Source organism: Dryobates pubescens, chromosome 21 (genome assembly GCF_014839835.1).
Source record: "Dryobates pubescens isolate bDryPub1 chromosome 21, bDryPub1.pri, whole genome shotgun sequence".
In the NCBI taxonomy this organism is placed as follows: domain Eukaryota; kingdom Metazoa; phylum Chordata; class Aves; order Piciformes; family Picidae; genus Dryobates; species Dryobates pubescens.
In genome coordinates, this window is record NC_071632.1 from 660,701 (window position 1) to 677,195 (window position 16,495).

The 16,495-nt window shown below is 52.1% G+C and overlaps 1 protein-coding gene across 1 annotated transcript in view; it reads left to right on the forward strand.

Annotated features, from left to right (window-relative positions):
• TRDMT1 (tRNA aspartic acid methyltransferase 1) overlaps positions 1-6,985 on the forward strand; it is a 36,903-nt gene extending 29,918 nt beyond the window's left edge. The window contains exons 9-11 of the mRNA XM_054171322.1: positions 2,115-2,172; positions 3,222-3,351; positions 6,724-6,985. Of these exons, the coding sequence (XP_054027297.1) occupies positions 2,115-2,172; positions 3,222-3,351; positions 6,724-6,824 (289 nt within the window). The 3' untranslated portion in view covers positions 6,825-6,985. The remainder of the gene's footprint in view (positions 1-2,114; positions 2,173-3,221; positions 3,352-6,723) is intronic.
• Positions 6,986-16,495: the final 9,510 nt, after the last annotated feature.

Consider the following 16,495-nt stretch of genomic DNA (forward strand, 5'->3'; position numbering starts at 1 on the left):
AGGGGGCAGCAACCCTTAGTCAGGTGAAAATGGAGGATTTGTAGTTTCTTAAGACAACTTCCATTATAACTGGGAAGGGAGTGTCACAAAATCAATGGATCAGTTTTTCCCTGTGAGAGCAATTGCCATCTTTGCTCATGTTCTCATCAGAAACCTTCATTTTCCTGTAGTCAGCAGCTGCAGTGCAGATTGAGAGCAGCCCAGCTCCCATTGGCCAGCTGCCCACAGCTGTCCTGAAGAGCCAACAGGCTCTGCCCCCAGCCCCCCAAACCAGCTGGAGGTTTCTGTGTGTGAGGAGTGCTGTGCTCTGCTGCCAGTCACCTGGACTGGGGTATTTTATACAGCATGGATCCCATCAGCAGACTCTTGTCCCCAGTACAGCTCTCAAACACCACTCTGAAATGTCTCTTGGTGTATTTCTTTTGCCACAGGTGTATCCAGCTGCATAGGATCAGCTGCTCTGTGAGATGGTCAGGCTCTCAGTGCTGTGTTGCACTGTTCAACTTGCTGCATTCCCAGGATGCAGTTTGCAGCACAGCTCCATTCCACATGCTTTAATCTGCCTCTCTGAGTGCCTTTTGTTAGGACCCAAAGCAGCCCTGCAGGCTGAGTCCTGCTCCTGCTGATCCTGACAGAAGGACTCTGAAGCTAAAGAAGCAGCCCTGCAGACTGAGCTGTGCTGAGTGTGTCTGTGCTGGAGGGAGACCATTCCTTCAGTCACTGTAGAAGGCTTGGCCCCATGCAGAGCAGAAGACCTTCATCACTGTCTCTAGAGATGTGCAGGTAGAAGGAGAGGATGGTGTCTGGTGAGGGTTGATGCAGACCACAGTCCTGCACTGTAGGGATTCCTCCAGAGCTCATCTGCTCTGCAGAAGCCATCTGCTGCTTTGACTCAGACTCTTGCTGCTCAGGACATTCAAACACTGCCATGGCTCCACTAGCAGAGCCTGTTTCTGAGAGCCCATGATGGTATTGATAGCCTGGGAGAGGCTGCAGAGCAGCCAGCCACTGAGCATCCCCCAGAGCCAGCAGATGGTTTGAGAGTCAAAGTTTGCTTATCACCCAGTCCAACCCCCTGCCAGAGCAGGAGCACCTAGGGCAGGTCACACAGGAACACATCCAGGTGGGTTTTGGAAGTCTCCAGAGCAGAAGACTCCACAACCTCTCTGGGCAGCCTGCTCCAGGCCTCCAGCACCCTCACACCAGAGACGTTTCTCCTCATGTTGAGGTGGAACCTCCTGGGCTCCAGCTTATATCCATTGTTCCTTGTCCTGTCACTGGACACCACCCCATTGCCTGGCACCTTCATCCTGACCCCCAGCCCTCAGCTATTGATAGATATTGATCAGATCCCTCTCAGCCTTTTCCTCTCCAGACTAAACAGCTCCAGGGCTCTCAGTCTCTTTCAGCAGCAGAGATGTGCCTACCCCTTCGTCATCCTTGTAGCCTCCTCTAGTCTCTCTCCAGCAAGTCCTTGTCTGTCATGAGTTTGGTAGCCCAGAACTGGACACAGTATTGCAGGTGTGGTCTCACCAGGGCAGAGCAGAGCAGAGGGGCAGGAGAGCCTCCCTAGCCCTGTTGGACACATGTTTCTTGACGGACCTGGTCATCCCCCGTGCCTTGCCTCTGTGGGAAGTCCACCAGCACCGAAAGTTAAACCTGACTGAGCCACTTTGTCCTCAGCCATTGCTGTGAAGGCTAGAGGCTCACTCTGATGGTCCCCCTTTGAGTGTGGAGAGCTCATTGAAGCCCCTGGGACCATCTGGCCTGTAGCGCATTCTGCCTGAACGTAGGATTGGTTTCTGCAGTGGAGCTGGCCTGTTCTGAGGATGCCATGCTTGAGCTCCTCACTCTTGCACAGCCTTCTGGTCCTGGGTAAGGCAGCAGTGTGATAAACCCTTGAGCCTTGGCTGCAGACTCACCACCAGAGAAACCTCCAGAGGCTCCTGCACTCCAAGGGTCAGCACTGCTGTTGGCAAGGCCTTTTGCTTTCTCTGCCCAGGAGGCTGCTTGTTGAGCAAAGGAACCCAAATCCCCACCACACTCCTTTGCAGCTGTCAGGGCTGCAGGGCCTGCACAGCCATTAACTGCAGCTTGCTGTTGTCATTGCTCAGGTACGGCCACTACGTGGAGGGGACAGGCTCCGTGCTGCAGACAGCAGTGGATGTGCAGGTAAGGGGCTGTGGAACAGCACAGGGCAGTGACTTGTTTTGAAACCTGGGGGAGGTCTCTCTTCTGCTTTGTTGTTCTGAATATTACAACAAAACACCCTTGTTTGGTGGCAGCTGAGCTTCCAATCTATTTACTTTGTGTTCCTAAACAGCATCTTACTTAAACCAAAACCATTTGTGTGCCTCCCTCTGGGGAGGGTCTGAGCTGCTGCTCCTGCGTTACCTGCAGCGTCACACAGAAGGTTCCCAGGGCTGTGGGAGCAGTCAGAAGGACTCATTCTGTGGGTGACCTGCAGTGCAGTGCTGGGAAGCTGGGGCAGTTTGCTGTACAGAGCTGATCCACAAATCCTGCCAGATGTCTAACCTGTCTGAATTCCAAAGCCAGGATTTTCCTGGGAAGAGAGTGTTTTGCCAAGCTCTGCTGTTGATACTGAGTGCCCCACAAAGTGCTGCGCTGGCCCTGGGGAAGGTAAAACTGCAATGAAGCACCAGTCAGAGGTGCTTCACACAGCTCCTGTCCTGCACTTCTGTGCTGCTCACCAATGTTCTCTGGCATCTCTGAGCATAAGAAAAATGCAGTTTATAATTCCAGGTAATCTCAGAGCAAACAAATTCAGCCAGCTGCACCCACAGAGCCAAATTCCTGTGGGGGGGCTGCTGTGGACTTACACTAGGTCACTCCCCTGTGACTAACAAGCACTTGTAGTCCTTTAAGTGCCTCATCAATATTGGTATAGCTTCTACCTTGAGGAAGCAAGAATAAGTCAAGACCATCTCCTGGAAAGCTCGGACCAGGTGATCCTCAGGGTCCCTTCCATCCTGGTACTCTGGGACTCTGTGAAAAGGCCTCCTGGCAGCACTGATTTCTGTCTTGCATGTCTGTTTGCTGAGACACTGGCTGCAAGAGTACAACTCCAGTCATGCTTCCCAGCAGAACGGGCTCTTGGCTTTGGTACTGGCATAAGCAAAGCAATGTTCTGGTAGGAGGTGTGAAGCTGGAGCAGTGTAGGCTGCACCAGTGATCCCTGTTGGTTTGGATATTCTTCGTAGCTTGAATCAGTGTTTAAACACATTGAGGAGCTGCCAGAAGAGGAGAAGCTTATGAAGCTGTCAACGCTAAAGCTGAGGTACTTCACCCCAAGGGAAATAGCCAATCTCCATGGATTCCCTCTGGACTTTGGTATGTGCTCCAAAATACTCATTTCTGATCATTTTTCAGAGCTGCCATCTGTTATTTTTACTGGGGACTAAAACCCATGCTTTTTGGTTTGCAGTTCAGTTTGGACCTCTCAGCTCTCATGAGTGATTCCTGTTACTTGCCTGACTCTGAATTCCCACTAGTTTTCTCATAAGAGCCAGCTTCTGTGCTTAGGTTATCTGCATGAGCTAAGCAGAAAGCCTTTGCATGAGAAATGCTTCTTTGCTGAGTGGTAGTGAAGGGATACTTTTGTTTGAAGCTATTTACTCAGCATGACTCACAGCCATGGTAAGTCAACATCTCCTGCCAGTTTAGGAGGTCTGTTAGTGGTCCTTGGTGTTTGAGCTGCTTGCAGTCTCCCTTCCACACATTTGTAGCTGCTGACAGAGGTGGAATTTCAGAAGATACAGATGCTTCTTTCTTCAGGAGTGATCAACCTCTTCAGTCAGTGATCCCTAAGTCATGTCTGTGCTCTAGAAAAGGCAGTCCCAGCCCCTGGTCAGGTACTTCCTTCTGTGGAGAAGGAGGCAGTCAAGGAACAAGACTCAGCAGCACCAGTAGCTGGGACAGGGGTCATCCAGAGTGAAGGCTGAAGGTCCCCTTGTAAAGAGAGAGAGGCAAAAGTGTGGCTGTTACAGAAGTGTGGCCTGCTGAGGGGCTTGGCCTGCTGCCATCACACCACTTGGTTGTCCCTTGGTGGTACACAAGCACCCAGAGAGAAGGCACCACTGGGCTTGAGTAGTTGGTTACACTCTTCCTGGATGTCCTCAGGGGCTTGGAGTTCTGAGGAGTGCTGATGGCTTTCATATATTCCTTTCTTGTGCAGTTTTCATTGCTTTTCTCATTTACAGTCAACATTTCTGCATTCACAGGAGGTTACCAAGGTTGAAAAGCCAAACATTCAGCTGCCAGCACTAAGCTTAGGTGTTTGAGTGCCTGCAGCAGCATGCTGAGGTGCATGCCAACATGCAGGGATTCTTCAGAGGGTCTGTGTTGGAAGGGACCCTAAAGGTCATCAAGTTCCAACTCCCTGCCATGGGCAGGGACACCTCCCACCAGCCCAGGCTGCTCAAGGCCTCATCCAGCCTGGCCCTGAACACCTCCAGGGAGGGGACATTTTTCTTAGCACAGCTCTGTTCTCTGTCACTGTAGGTTGATGCAAGGAGACTTGAGCTGAGCAGGGCTGGATTGGAGCTGTATGGCAGCATGGAGCTGCCTTTGGAGCACAGAGTTGCCCATTTCTGGCACAGCCTGAGTGCCAGATGTTAAACTGGTCTGCGCAGCGTGGCTGAGCCGTGTGGCAGCATTAGTCTTGCTTCTGTTTGGCAGAGCCCAGACCAAGGAGAACTGGATGTGTGGAAGACTCCAGGAACTCTGGGGGAACCTGACCTATGGCATAGTGCTTGGAAGGATACCTCACTTGCTCTGTTCACGTCCTGGCTTGAGTTAGGACAGGACATGAACAGGACAGGGCTTGAGTTAGGACAGGACTGATCCTGCTCACTGCTGTCCTGTCCCAGCTCAGCCCCAGCTCAGCAGCTGCATTCTCTGCAGCTCAGGTCACGTTCAGTGGCTGCTGCCAGCACTGACAATGCTCCATGGCTCTGGGCAGTGCCAGGGGCTGGGGTGCAGACCAAGGGCACTGCTGCATCCTGTGGGGGTGCAGGGGAAAAGGCTGCAGCTGTGGGGAGAAGGGGAGAGTGCAGGTGACCCTCAGCTGCCCATTGAGGGATTCCAGCCCATGGACATCATGAAGCTGAGGGGTCAGCAGGGTCACTCTTCTTCATTTGCCTAATTGTTCTGCCTTTGATCCTGATCCATGAGTTCTGGAAGTGACCAGAAGCTGTTGTCAGCTGCAGGGTTTCCAGAAGAAACACATTTGTGACTGAGCAGTTCTGTGTTTGAGCACTGGAATGGCCTCTGCCAGAGCCAAAGCCACTCTTCATTCTTAGTAGTAGGTGATGTGTTTGTGCTTCTAACACCCCTGTGGGTAGCAGCAATTGCACTGCAGCTCCATGAGAGAGGTGCTGCAGCTCCATGAGATACTTTAGCCATGTGTCTTGGCCTCTGCTGTGGGTCTCTCAGCATCAGCACTGAACATAATGAGAGCCTTCTTCACCTGCTGCCTGCTTGCAGGAGGCTGATGGCAGGATGGCTCTGCCATTTTCCCCACATCTGCCAGCCCAGTGGGAAGCCAGCACAGCATGTCAGGGCCTGTGGTCAGCACCACAGAGCCATCAGTGGCACGGCCTCAGTGACAGGGTGAGAGCTGTGCAAGTGCCAGTGTGCCAAGCTGTCTGCCCCTCTGATGTTGGCTGCTCTTGAGCTGAGAAGGTAGAAGGTGCAGGACAATGTTACAAGGCTTGGGATAAAGGACATGGTAAGCCCTGAAAATAAATTCAAGTTTTCAGTTGCCAAGAGGCAGGAACTGAGCTGAGCTTCTTGGGCAGTGAGTGCATGCCTGTGTGTGCACATTTATCTTTGTGTCCTCTTCACAATGTGCATTGAGTGATTTCATGTGGAAACTTCAGCTAAGGAGGTGTGTGTGGGAGTGCAAGTGATGGTTCCAAGGAGAGAAGAGTGCTTGCCCAAATGTGAGTGCCAGGAAGCTGGGCAGAGCGGGTGGAGCTGGCTCAAGATGTGTTTACCAAAGCAGTCCCCATCTGAGGCATTAATATCTGGCAGAGAAAGATGGAACCACTCCTCCCAGGCACCTCCTCCCCAGCTTTCCACACTTGGCTCAACAGCTGTCCAGCCATGTTCTGTCCTGAGCAGTCCCTGAAGGGGATTTTTCTGGTGTGCACCTTGGTCTCACTGCTTGCACACACTGTGCATGTGTGCAGCAGAACTCAGCTGCCTGCTCTTGACCTTGGGCTCAGGTTAGGGATGAGCAACTCTCAGAGGCTTAGCAAATGGTTTTGGAGGTTGAATCACCACTGCTGCTGTTCATCTTCCACTCAGGCTGAAGTGTTGAAAGCCAGGTTGGATGCAGCCTTCAGCAACCTGGTCTGGCAGGAGGCATCCCTGACCATGCTAGGGAGCTTGGAAGAGATGATCTTTAGGGTGCCTCCCAACCCAAACTATTCTATGATTCTGTGACCTGGGCCTGTTTAATTTTTGCTGGAGCTGCCCTCTTCCTGCCAGTCTGTGCACTGCCCAGGTGAGGCCACCTCAGGTGCTGTACTTGCCTGGATCAGTGTTGGGTGACATGGAGAATGGTCGAGTTGCTGGGTGACTCACTGAGCAAGCCTTGTTCACAGCAAGCCCTGATAGAAATCTGAGGTACCTGCATGTGGTGCCTCTCACTGGAACTGAAAGCAAACCCAGGCTGACCTCCTGCTGTTCTTCTTCCAGGTTTTCCTGAGCAGGTGACAGTAAAGCAGCGCTACCGCCTGCTGGGAAACAGCCTCAACGTGCATCTGGTGGCCAGACTGATCTCCATTCTGCTTGGATGAACTGAGGAGTACAGGAGTCTTCCACCTTTCAAGAGAAAGCTGATGGCAGCTGAACACAATCCACAGCTTCCCAAAGTGCCTGTGCAGGTGTTCTGCTGAGCAGCTCTGCTGTGCTTTCCAGACCTTGCTCTGATGGTGCATTTGCACCGCAGAGGATGAACTTGGACGTTCCTGGGACTTGACAGCTTCATTTAAACGTCCATCTGAGCTGCCAAAGGACAAAGAGCAGCACTTCAGATACCTCAGTGAACATGAGCAAGCCTGGTTCCTTTGATCTTAAACCCAGCTTGTCAGTACAGTACAAAAAGGCTGTAAATGTCAGAGTTGCTTTAATTAAGTTCAGTGACCGAGCTCTAGATATAAAATGTCTTCATCTCTAAAGGTCAAGGATCCACTCTTGGAAGAGTTACAGCACACAGGGGCTGCTGGGCTGGGGTGGGGGTTGTAGCTCATCTATTAAATTCACCATTGCTCTACCATTCTGAGGAGTGCACAGTGTGATCCTGAGCTGGTGGCTTCTCACCCTCTCTGAACACTTGCAGGTTTCTGGAACCCAGCTCCATCTGCCTGGGATGATGTGGTAGTGAGAGAAGTTCAGTTCTCCCCCCACACACACAAACCACAGCTAACTCAATTGGAGAAGCAAAATGGAAAAGAGCTGTATTTACAAGCAGAACGGGATGCAGTGAATCTCTACACAATATACAGGAGCTACAGTACATACAAAAATATACAGGAAAGAACAAAAGACAGAAAACTCCACACACACCCTGACAGAGGGGGGCCCCCCAAAACCCCCTTTTCCCCCTTCCTTCTTTTGTCCCAAAAAGGGTTAGAGAGAAAAGTGATTATTAAGGGGGAATTCTGTTAGTTCAAAGCGTGTGCTAAGGGAAGAGAAGAATTAGTTTCTTATCTCGTTAGTTCAAGGTCAGCACCAAGCACAGAAGACTGAGAAACAGCTGTCCAGGCTGACTGAAACAGACTGAGCTAAAAACTAAAACTCCCGAAGTTACCTTCCCACTGATCTACCAATGAATTCATTTAGAATTATCTTTGTTTTCATTCTTACACCAAAACATTCAGCCAGAGTGTTCCAGTAGCTGTCCCTTTCTTACAGGCACAGCCGAAACTGGTCCCAATCCACCCCTTCTAACCAATGTCATTGGCTGTTCGTACCGTCCATCCGATCTGGAACAAGATCTACAGTTTGTAGGTAAAGTTCACAGTCCATCCTGGCTATCCTCAGCTGTAGATGATTCAGAAGTGCAAGAAAATCAGGAAACAAGGAAACAGAAAACAGTTTGTGTCCTCGCAGACAAAGCAAAGAAAGGGATCAGGGACTCTCAGTTGACTCAGGGCTCTCAGGGCTCTCAGGGTTCGTGCACCGTAGATTCCTCAGGGATTCTTCCTTTGAGTGCAATGTCTCTGTACAACACTCTGAAATTAAACTCTCTCAGCTAAAGTTAGATTTCTTTGTGGAACACACTGAATTTCTCCATTCTCTTGCATTACCCAATAGGTGTGACCAGGACCTTCAGCTGAGACCACCCCTCGGAAAGGTTTAGCCTCTCCTGAGGGAGAAAATACCCAAACAGTTTTACCTAACAGGTTCTTTTCTCTAACAACAGGAACTCTATCACCTTCTACTTTCTGTAGCAGATCTGAGTGTGCAGGCCCAGCTCGATTCACTGAACCTCTACTATTTACCTGCCAGGTTGCTTGAGCTAGGTGTCTCTCCCAGTTTTTCACAGACCCACCCCCCATGGCTTTAAGAGTGGTCTTCAGCAAACCATTGTAGTGTTCAATCTTCCCTGCAGCTGGTGCACAGTAGGGGATGTGGAATATCCACTCCATGCCTGCTCTGTGGCCCAGTTCTTCACAAGATTGTTTCTGAAGTGAGTTCTGTTGTCTGCCTCAATCCTCTCTGGAGTTCCATGTCTGCACAGGACCTGTCTCTCCAGACCCAGAATGGTGTTGTGTGCAGTTGCAGTTGCATGTGGAACTGGCTCTCAGAGCTGTCAATGTCACTTTGCATACTGTGCCCCCTCTCACCCCGAGATACCAGGCACGAAGGCAGTGAGTGCTGCTTAGCCCAGCTGTTTGTCATTAATGTTCACTGAGCTCTGCTCAGCTGCACCTGCCTGACCTCACTCCATGCTCAGGTTGCTTCCTGCTAGAGGTGAATGCTTGGCAGTGCTGCACTCTGCATCTTCAGCCCAAGCGTTCTGACAGCCATGGGAAGTGATTACACAAGCAGGTGGAAGGTACACGAGTGGCATCTGCCAGACAGCTCTGTGAATGGCAGGAGATTCCAGAACCTGGGGTTGGGGGTTGGAGCTCACTTACTCTGCACCTCTGAAACTCCTTTCCTTGTCTGAGTCAGGTGATGTGGATGCCTTGCCTCACGCTTGGGAAGCAGCACTAAGGACAAGGATATCCTGTTTGGGGGTGTCACATCTATGCTGTCATAGCTCTGGCTGAGGGCACAGAGGCACTGCCAGCAAGTTTGCTGGTGACACCAAACTGGGAGGAGTGCTGACTCCCCTCAGGTTGTGCTGCATCCAGCCAGACCTGGACAGTTTGTGAGCTGGGCAGGGAGAAATGGAATGGAATCCAAGGGCAAGGGGAGAGTCCTACATTTGGGGAAGAACAACAACATGGAGCAGGAGAGGTTGTGGACTGGGCTGTTGGCCACCAGCACAGGGGAGAAGGGACTTGGGGGTCCTGGTGGATGGAAGGATGCCCATGAGCCAGCAGTGTGCTCTTGTGGCCAAGAAGGCCAAGGGCATTCTGGAGTGCATTAGAAAGGCTGTGGTGAGTAGGTTGAGAGAGACTTTTCTGCCCCTCTGCTCTGCCCTGCTGAGGCCACATCTGGAATCTTGTGTCCAGTTCTGGGACACTCGGTTCAAGAAGGACCTCAGGGAAGTGCTTGAGAGAGCCCAGCACAGAGGCACAGAGCTGCTGCAGGCAGTGGAACATCTCCCTGGGAGGCCAGGCTGAGGGAGCTGGGGCTTGGAGCTTGGAGCAGAGGAGCCTGAGGGCTGCCCTCATTGCTGGGGATGAAGATGTGCAGGGCTGGAGCCAGGCTCTGCTCAGGGATGGCCAAGGACAGCACAAGGGGCACTGGGGGCAAGCTGGAGCAGAGGAGGTGCCAGGGGAACACAAGGGAAAACTTTGTCCCTGTGAGGGTGCTGGAGCCTGGAGCAGGCTGCCCAGAGAGGTTGTGGAGTCTCCTGCTTTGTGACCTGCCCTGGGTGCTGCTGCTGGACTCTGATCTCTGGAGGTCCCTTCCAAGCCCTAATGTTCTGTGATTTCTGGAGCTTGCTGATGCCTTACAGACTGTCTTGCTTCCATAATCTTGGCTTTGTCCAAGTTCGCTGTGCTCCTGAGGAAGGCTGTGCAGCACTGAAGCTCCTAAAATACCATTTGTTAATGCAGTCAGTTTGAAGAGGTTTTGAGACATGAAGTCCAAGTTTGCCAGTGGAGGTGCATCCTCCCCTGCAGTGAGTGCTTCTGCCCACTGGCTTTTTTACCTCACCTTTTGCTGACCCTCTTAGGATGAGTATAAGGAGCATCAGGAATCTAGAGGCTGGAAAAGCGCCGATGTGTGCTAACGCACCTTGAATTTAGCCATGGGCAAGCCACTAGAGCCATCTCAATAGGAGTCTCCACAGGCTCAGTCCTTTGCTGACTGCACAGTTCTGGCACAGCAGCTGCTGCAGCTTTTTGAAACAGAAAAGGGAAAATAATGGGACAGAAGGTAGGGAGAGCCCCGGAGTGACTCCCACTTTCCACTTGCCTTGTCTGTTAGTGTGACAGCCTCCTGAGGGGAAGTTTATGGCTGTTTGGTAACAAAGCAGACAACAGATAACAAAGCAGATAAGAGAGCAGGGAAAGCTGAGCACTGAGCAGTGCTGGCGTGGCAATTTCAGCGTGGTTGTGTGCAGCATGAGGAGAGTGAGGTCACTTCTGTCTTTATTGGATTACAAGGGTTGGGGAATTGTTGTGGTTGTGGAGGAGAAATGTGTGGCTTTAGTTGCCCAGGCAGCCAGCTGGCTGAGCTCCTTTTGCCTTTCCCCCACTTGGTGCTTTGGGCAGTGGGAGGAAGCAGGGAGAAGGGATCCTGTGGGAAGAGTTGTGATGGGACAGCAATGCTGGAGGGGCTACAGCTGAGTGGGAAACACCACCTCTAGTGAGAGAGAGCTGTTGGGGGAGATTTCAGGTGGCCAGCTGGCTACCTTGCACCGGGATGCAGAAAACTGCAGCAAAGTCCCCGCAGTCTCCTCCTACAGGGAGCCTCTCTGCCTTCAAACACAGGAACCCATCCTGGGATCCCAGGTGGCTGTGGGCACCTTTGCCTTGTACCTGCTCTGTGCACAGGGACTCAAACCTTTGTACATTGGCACCTGGCACTTGGAAGCAAAGCACACTGATGGTGTGATTAGATTTGCTCAGGCCTAGGCCGTGACAAAGAGCTGTGATGAGTCCCAGTGGTTGCCCTCTGTGTGTCTTTGAAGAGAAGCTCATCTGAGCCGTGGGATTCTGCCCCGCTGGGATTTCCGAGCGGCATTCTGCCCGTGTGCTGACTGCACTCCTCCTTCACTGAATCTGTGTTGTGGGGAGGGGTTCAGGAGAAGACTGGGCTAGTTCATGGAAGAAGCAGCCTTTGAGAGCACTGGCTAAGTAGGTTTGTGACTGCAAATAAATGGAGGCCAAGAGAGTACCTAGGGGAGGTGCCGTATGTGCTAGCTCCTTGGTGTGCCTTTCCTTTCCTCCCTGCCTGCTCTTGGCCCCTGGTGCAGACAGGGTACTGACCTAGGGTACTGATCTTTTTCTAACCCAGGTACGACCATCCTCTTCTCTTTGTCTGGAGATAGGATGCCAATATTTGTAATCACAGCATCAATACACAGCAAAGGATTTAGCACTTCCCTCAGATCAAAGCCTCTCCAACAGTGGGGAGCAGAACGACTCTGAGGGAGGCTGAGCAGTCAGGCCCACGCATGGCTTTAGGGTTATTAGTGGATAAGTGTGACTCTGCAAACAGAAATCCCTAACAATAACTCCCTTGTCCAAGAATGCAGCTGGGCCGTGCTAAGAGTGCTGGAACAATCAGTGGGGAAGAGCTGAGCCCGTGCCGGCGCTGGAGGCTGCATCAACTTCCTTTCAAAAAGGATGAAACAGGAAATGGGAAGTGTCACGCTGGTGGTTTGTAGACACTAGGTATGTAGAAGAGAAGTCAGGAGGGGGAACAAAATTGCAAGTCTCATAAGGAGCAAAGAACTTCATCTGTGTTACAACTGCCTCCCTTGTGATGAAAGAAGGCAGGGAGGAGCAGGGCAGCAGCTCCACTCCGTCAGAGCCAGCTAACCACAACGCCCCTCTTGCTTATTTGCTGCTAGAAACAGCCCCTGGCTTTCATGGCCAGTTAGAGCAACTTCAGCAGCAGGTAACTTATTAGCTTCTTCAGCTGTGGTGAGAGAGCAAAATCTTCATCAGATGCCAGAGGGCAACATGCTGAGGAGGAAAAGAAACCCTGAAGGAGGGGTGAGGGAAATGGTGCTGCAGCCCCTGGCGAAAGCACTGTGGCCACAACACCGTGCAGAGAGCAGAGGAGGAAGGAAGCGGTGGTGGGTGGCTGTAGGTGAGGGACAGGAAGGGGAACATCGTTTTTCAGGCACCCCTGTTTGAGGTAAACCTGGGGCCTGCTGATCCTCTGTGCAGGGCCTGGCAGCAGCTCAGGGCTGGGCTGCCTGGGTGCTGCAGGGCTGGGTTGGGCACCTGTGCCCCATGGCGCTCACAGTGCTGCTTCCTGTGTCACTTTTGAACACTGGGACAGTGATAGGCAGAGGAAGGATGAAAGTGGACCCAGGGGAGTGAAGATGGAAGTGCTGGGAGACAGGGCCTCAGCTGGGGGGAGGCTCAGGTGAATGTAGGTGATGGGAGATGAAACCAGGCACGGGGCTGGACGTGCAGGGAGACCTCTGAGCCATAGCACTGAAGAGCAGAGGTGGTTTGGCTTCTGTAGAACGAAACAGAGGATTCCTTGTTAGTCCTCCATGAAAAAGCTGGCTGGGGTGGGATCCACACAGAGAGTTGCCCTCCCCCCATGGCAAAAGGGTCAGACTCACGTTGTGCCTCTGTGCCGACTTCCCAGGTGTGAGCAATACGGGTGGGAGTTTGGGCCATGACCTGGGGCCACTCTGGGCTGCTACAGCAGCAGCTCTGCACTGCAGGCACACACTGCTGGAGAGGCAGAGGGTTACCACTGCTCCATTTCACACAGCTACATCAGATGGTGGAAAATTGTAGTCCCTGCTGGTAGGGATTGAACTTCAGAATTAGCCAGAGATGAATGCTCCATTGCTTCCTGCCAAGTCTGGGCACAGCCTTCACTCCTCAGAGGTGTTTCTTCAGCCATGGCAGTGAGGTAGTGAAAGATCTGTCCCAGGGGAGGGGGTTGTGCCAGCTCTCCTTGTTAGGAAGCATAACCCTCCCTAGGAGGAAGAACCTTCCCTATGTCTGATGCCAGACATTTGCAGGCTTGCCATTCTGTTCTTCCAGAAATGCTGTCTCAGTCCAGTGTACCTCACTCAAATGAAAAAGCGTGGACTTATTTTTCTCCTTAAGATGGTTTCTAGCTTCCCCAGCTTGCTCAGCCTGCGATGCATGCACTGGGAATAGAGAGTACACGATCTAAAATCTGGCAGGTCAGTGAAGAGGAAAAAGGTGTCTCACGTGCAAGGTTTAGTAGATACACAGAGCTCACTCCCCATCCTGTCACCAAGGTCATCTGTTCTTCAACTCTACCGTTTCCCAGCTGCAAAACCTGCGCAAAGACAGGGTGAAAAGTTATTTCTTCTTCCTCCTCACACTAGCAGCTTTCTCCCCATCCTCTATGGCTCATTGCTCATTGGTCTTTTGGTGTATCGGAGGAGTCCATCAATGGGAAAGGGAAGCTTGAATCAGAGGTGGAGAGACAGCAGCAAGGGGCACTGCATGCTCAGCAGTACAAAAGAAGTTAATAAAGGAAGGATTTTGTGGGTCACAGCCAAAGTCTAGGCTGAGAGCTGACAGCACATGATGGATGGCCTTTGGGTTAGAAGGGCCCTGAAGCATGCCTACCTCTGAGCAGCCTGCTAAGCAGTGCAGGTTTGCCTGGCCCATAGCTTTGTCACACTGACACACAACTGACCTTTATAAAAACTCAGTAAACTCTTAAACAAACAAAGACCAAACCAAAGAGAGCAAAAATCCCCAGGGAGAGCTCAGAGCTGACATGAAGGATGTTAGTGAGCACTGGTTTAGTGGACAGGCCCAGGATACCCAGAGGCAGGTGTCCTGTCAGCTGGCCAGAGACATTGATCTCTGTGCTCCCAGATCTGTGAGCAGAGCACAGAGCAGGACAGCTCCTCAGAGGGTGTGAAGTGTGGGAACCTGGGGCTGAATGGAGCAGTGAGGGTTCCCCAGCATCCAGCGTGCAGCTCAGTGCTTCCATGTGAACAGGACCCTCTGTGGTGGCCAAGGACAGCACGTGGGGGTTCCTCCTGCTGTTCCCCTCTCCTAACAGCAACAGTCTGCTGGAGGCCACAGGTGAATATCCAGAGAGCTGAGCTGCTGCTGCTGCTGCACCAGCAGGTGTATGGGATGGGCTGTGCCCCGTGGGTTCAGCAGGAGCTCCACCTCTGCCCTTCCAGGCCTCCAGGCAGCAGCAGCTGTTGGGTTACCTGCACCTCAGCCTGTGTGGTCACAAGGAAGGTGGTCAGCAGGCTCAGGCTCTTCTGAGATCAGTCTCTAAACACTCAGATAATGACATGCAATGAAAATTTGGTTTCTGTGCAAAGAAGGTAGTGATGGAACTCGGTCATTAGAGTTCTTATGGTAAGGACACCACCACACACAGCAGCTCTCCTGGCTTCACACTCGTCACAGTCCACCTCTGTCCCTGCTGAGGTGACATTTCTGCTGTTTGGCACATGAAAGCTGCAGTTCCCTCAATCTCCAAGCCCCAGGGCATGTCCTACAGCTCCGTGAGTCATCCATAGGTGACAAGAGCAAACCCAGGCAGGAAGCAAGGCTGGGCAGGGGTAGGGAGTGCAGGAGTTGGATGGCCTCCAGGGAGGTCTGAGGCTTAGAGGTGGCTACTGTCACCCTGGAGCAAGAGCAGCTACAGCTGTTGCTACTTCTTATTCTCAGCAGAGTTTGGAAATGTGAGGAAGTGAGTAAGTGGTGGGCCTGGAGGTTCGGGTAGCTCTTAGCATGAGGAGGGAAAAGATGCACAAAACTCCTCTGAGCATGGAGAGGAAAGCACAGGAAGGTCTTGTGCAAGGGAAATATGGAAACTCTGACAATAGCAAAGGGGAGGTGGGACATGGCCTCTCTCATGGCTTCTAGCAGCCACAGCCTGGGCCTCAGAGACAAGTACCAGCAAGCATCTGGGTAGGACACTGCATTTGAGAAGGCTGCGAGGTACTGCTGGAAGGGCCAAGATTTAACTGTGGCTCCCAGAACATATTGATTTGCTTTTTCAGCTAATGTTGATCCTCCTTTGAATTTGCACTTGTCTTCTGCATTTTGTATGGCTGGCCCTGAACTGGGGAGCCTGGGTGTGTGCAGCAGAGACAGCCTGCACATGCTGCACGAAAGCAGTGCCCTTGGTGTGTGACCATCTCCCCAGCATCTGGGGACTGAGTCATTCTTGAGTCAGAGCAGCCATATTTGGTTAAACTGTGTCCCAAGGGATGCTCTTTGCTGCTGCTCACTGCTTTGTGTCAGCTGCCCAAGAGGTCGCTGGCTGGAAGCTTCTCTTTCAATACAAATATTCCTTGCCAGCCACTGCAGCTTCTCTGTGTGGGGTTTGGGTTCTGGGAGTCCTTCAGTGCTGCCTCAGCCGTGTGGTGTGGGGGCAGCAATTCCTTCCTGCAGCGGCCAGCTGCAGCTCACAAGGTGTCCAAGACACAGTGGTGGTGCTCAGATGGAGGCCAAAGACTTTGATGATGAAATGCAGCAAATTTCAACTAATGACCTTTCAAAGACCCTGAAACTAAAGGACAAAAAGAGGGACAGGCACTCAGAGGATGTGTATGCTGTCAGTCTTTAGCTAAGAGACCTGAGGTGGCTGGGGGCTGGAGCACCTCCCCGTGAAAGAGCTGGGGCTGTTCAGCCTGGAGAAGAGAAGGCTCTGGGCAGACCTTAGAGCAGCCTTTCCAGTGCTTAAAGGGAGTGCAAGAAAGATAGGGTGGAACTTTTTAATCAGGGAGTGTGGTGATAGGATGAGGAGTAGCAGTTTTGAAGTGAAAGAGGGGAGATTTAGATGTGAGAAAGAAATCCTTTCTGGTTAGGGTGGGGAGACACTGGAACAGGTTGCCCAGGGAGGCCCTGGATGCCCCTTGCTGGGGAGTGTTGGAAGCCAGGTTGGATGAGGCCTTGAGCAACCTGGGCTGGTGGGAGGTGTCCCTGTCCATGGCAGGGGGTTGAACTGGATGATCTTCACAGTGCCTTCCAACCTAAACCACCTGTGGTGAGCTAAAGTTCAACCTTGCAAGACAAGACAGCAGCATGGGCACCATGTGAATGCAGAGCTGTGTGAGAGCAAAGGGCAGCTGGGCTCACAGTTGCACATCTCAGCACTGCAGGCTTCACAGGACACACAGGACAGCAGCAGGAGAGCA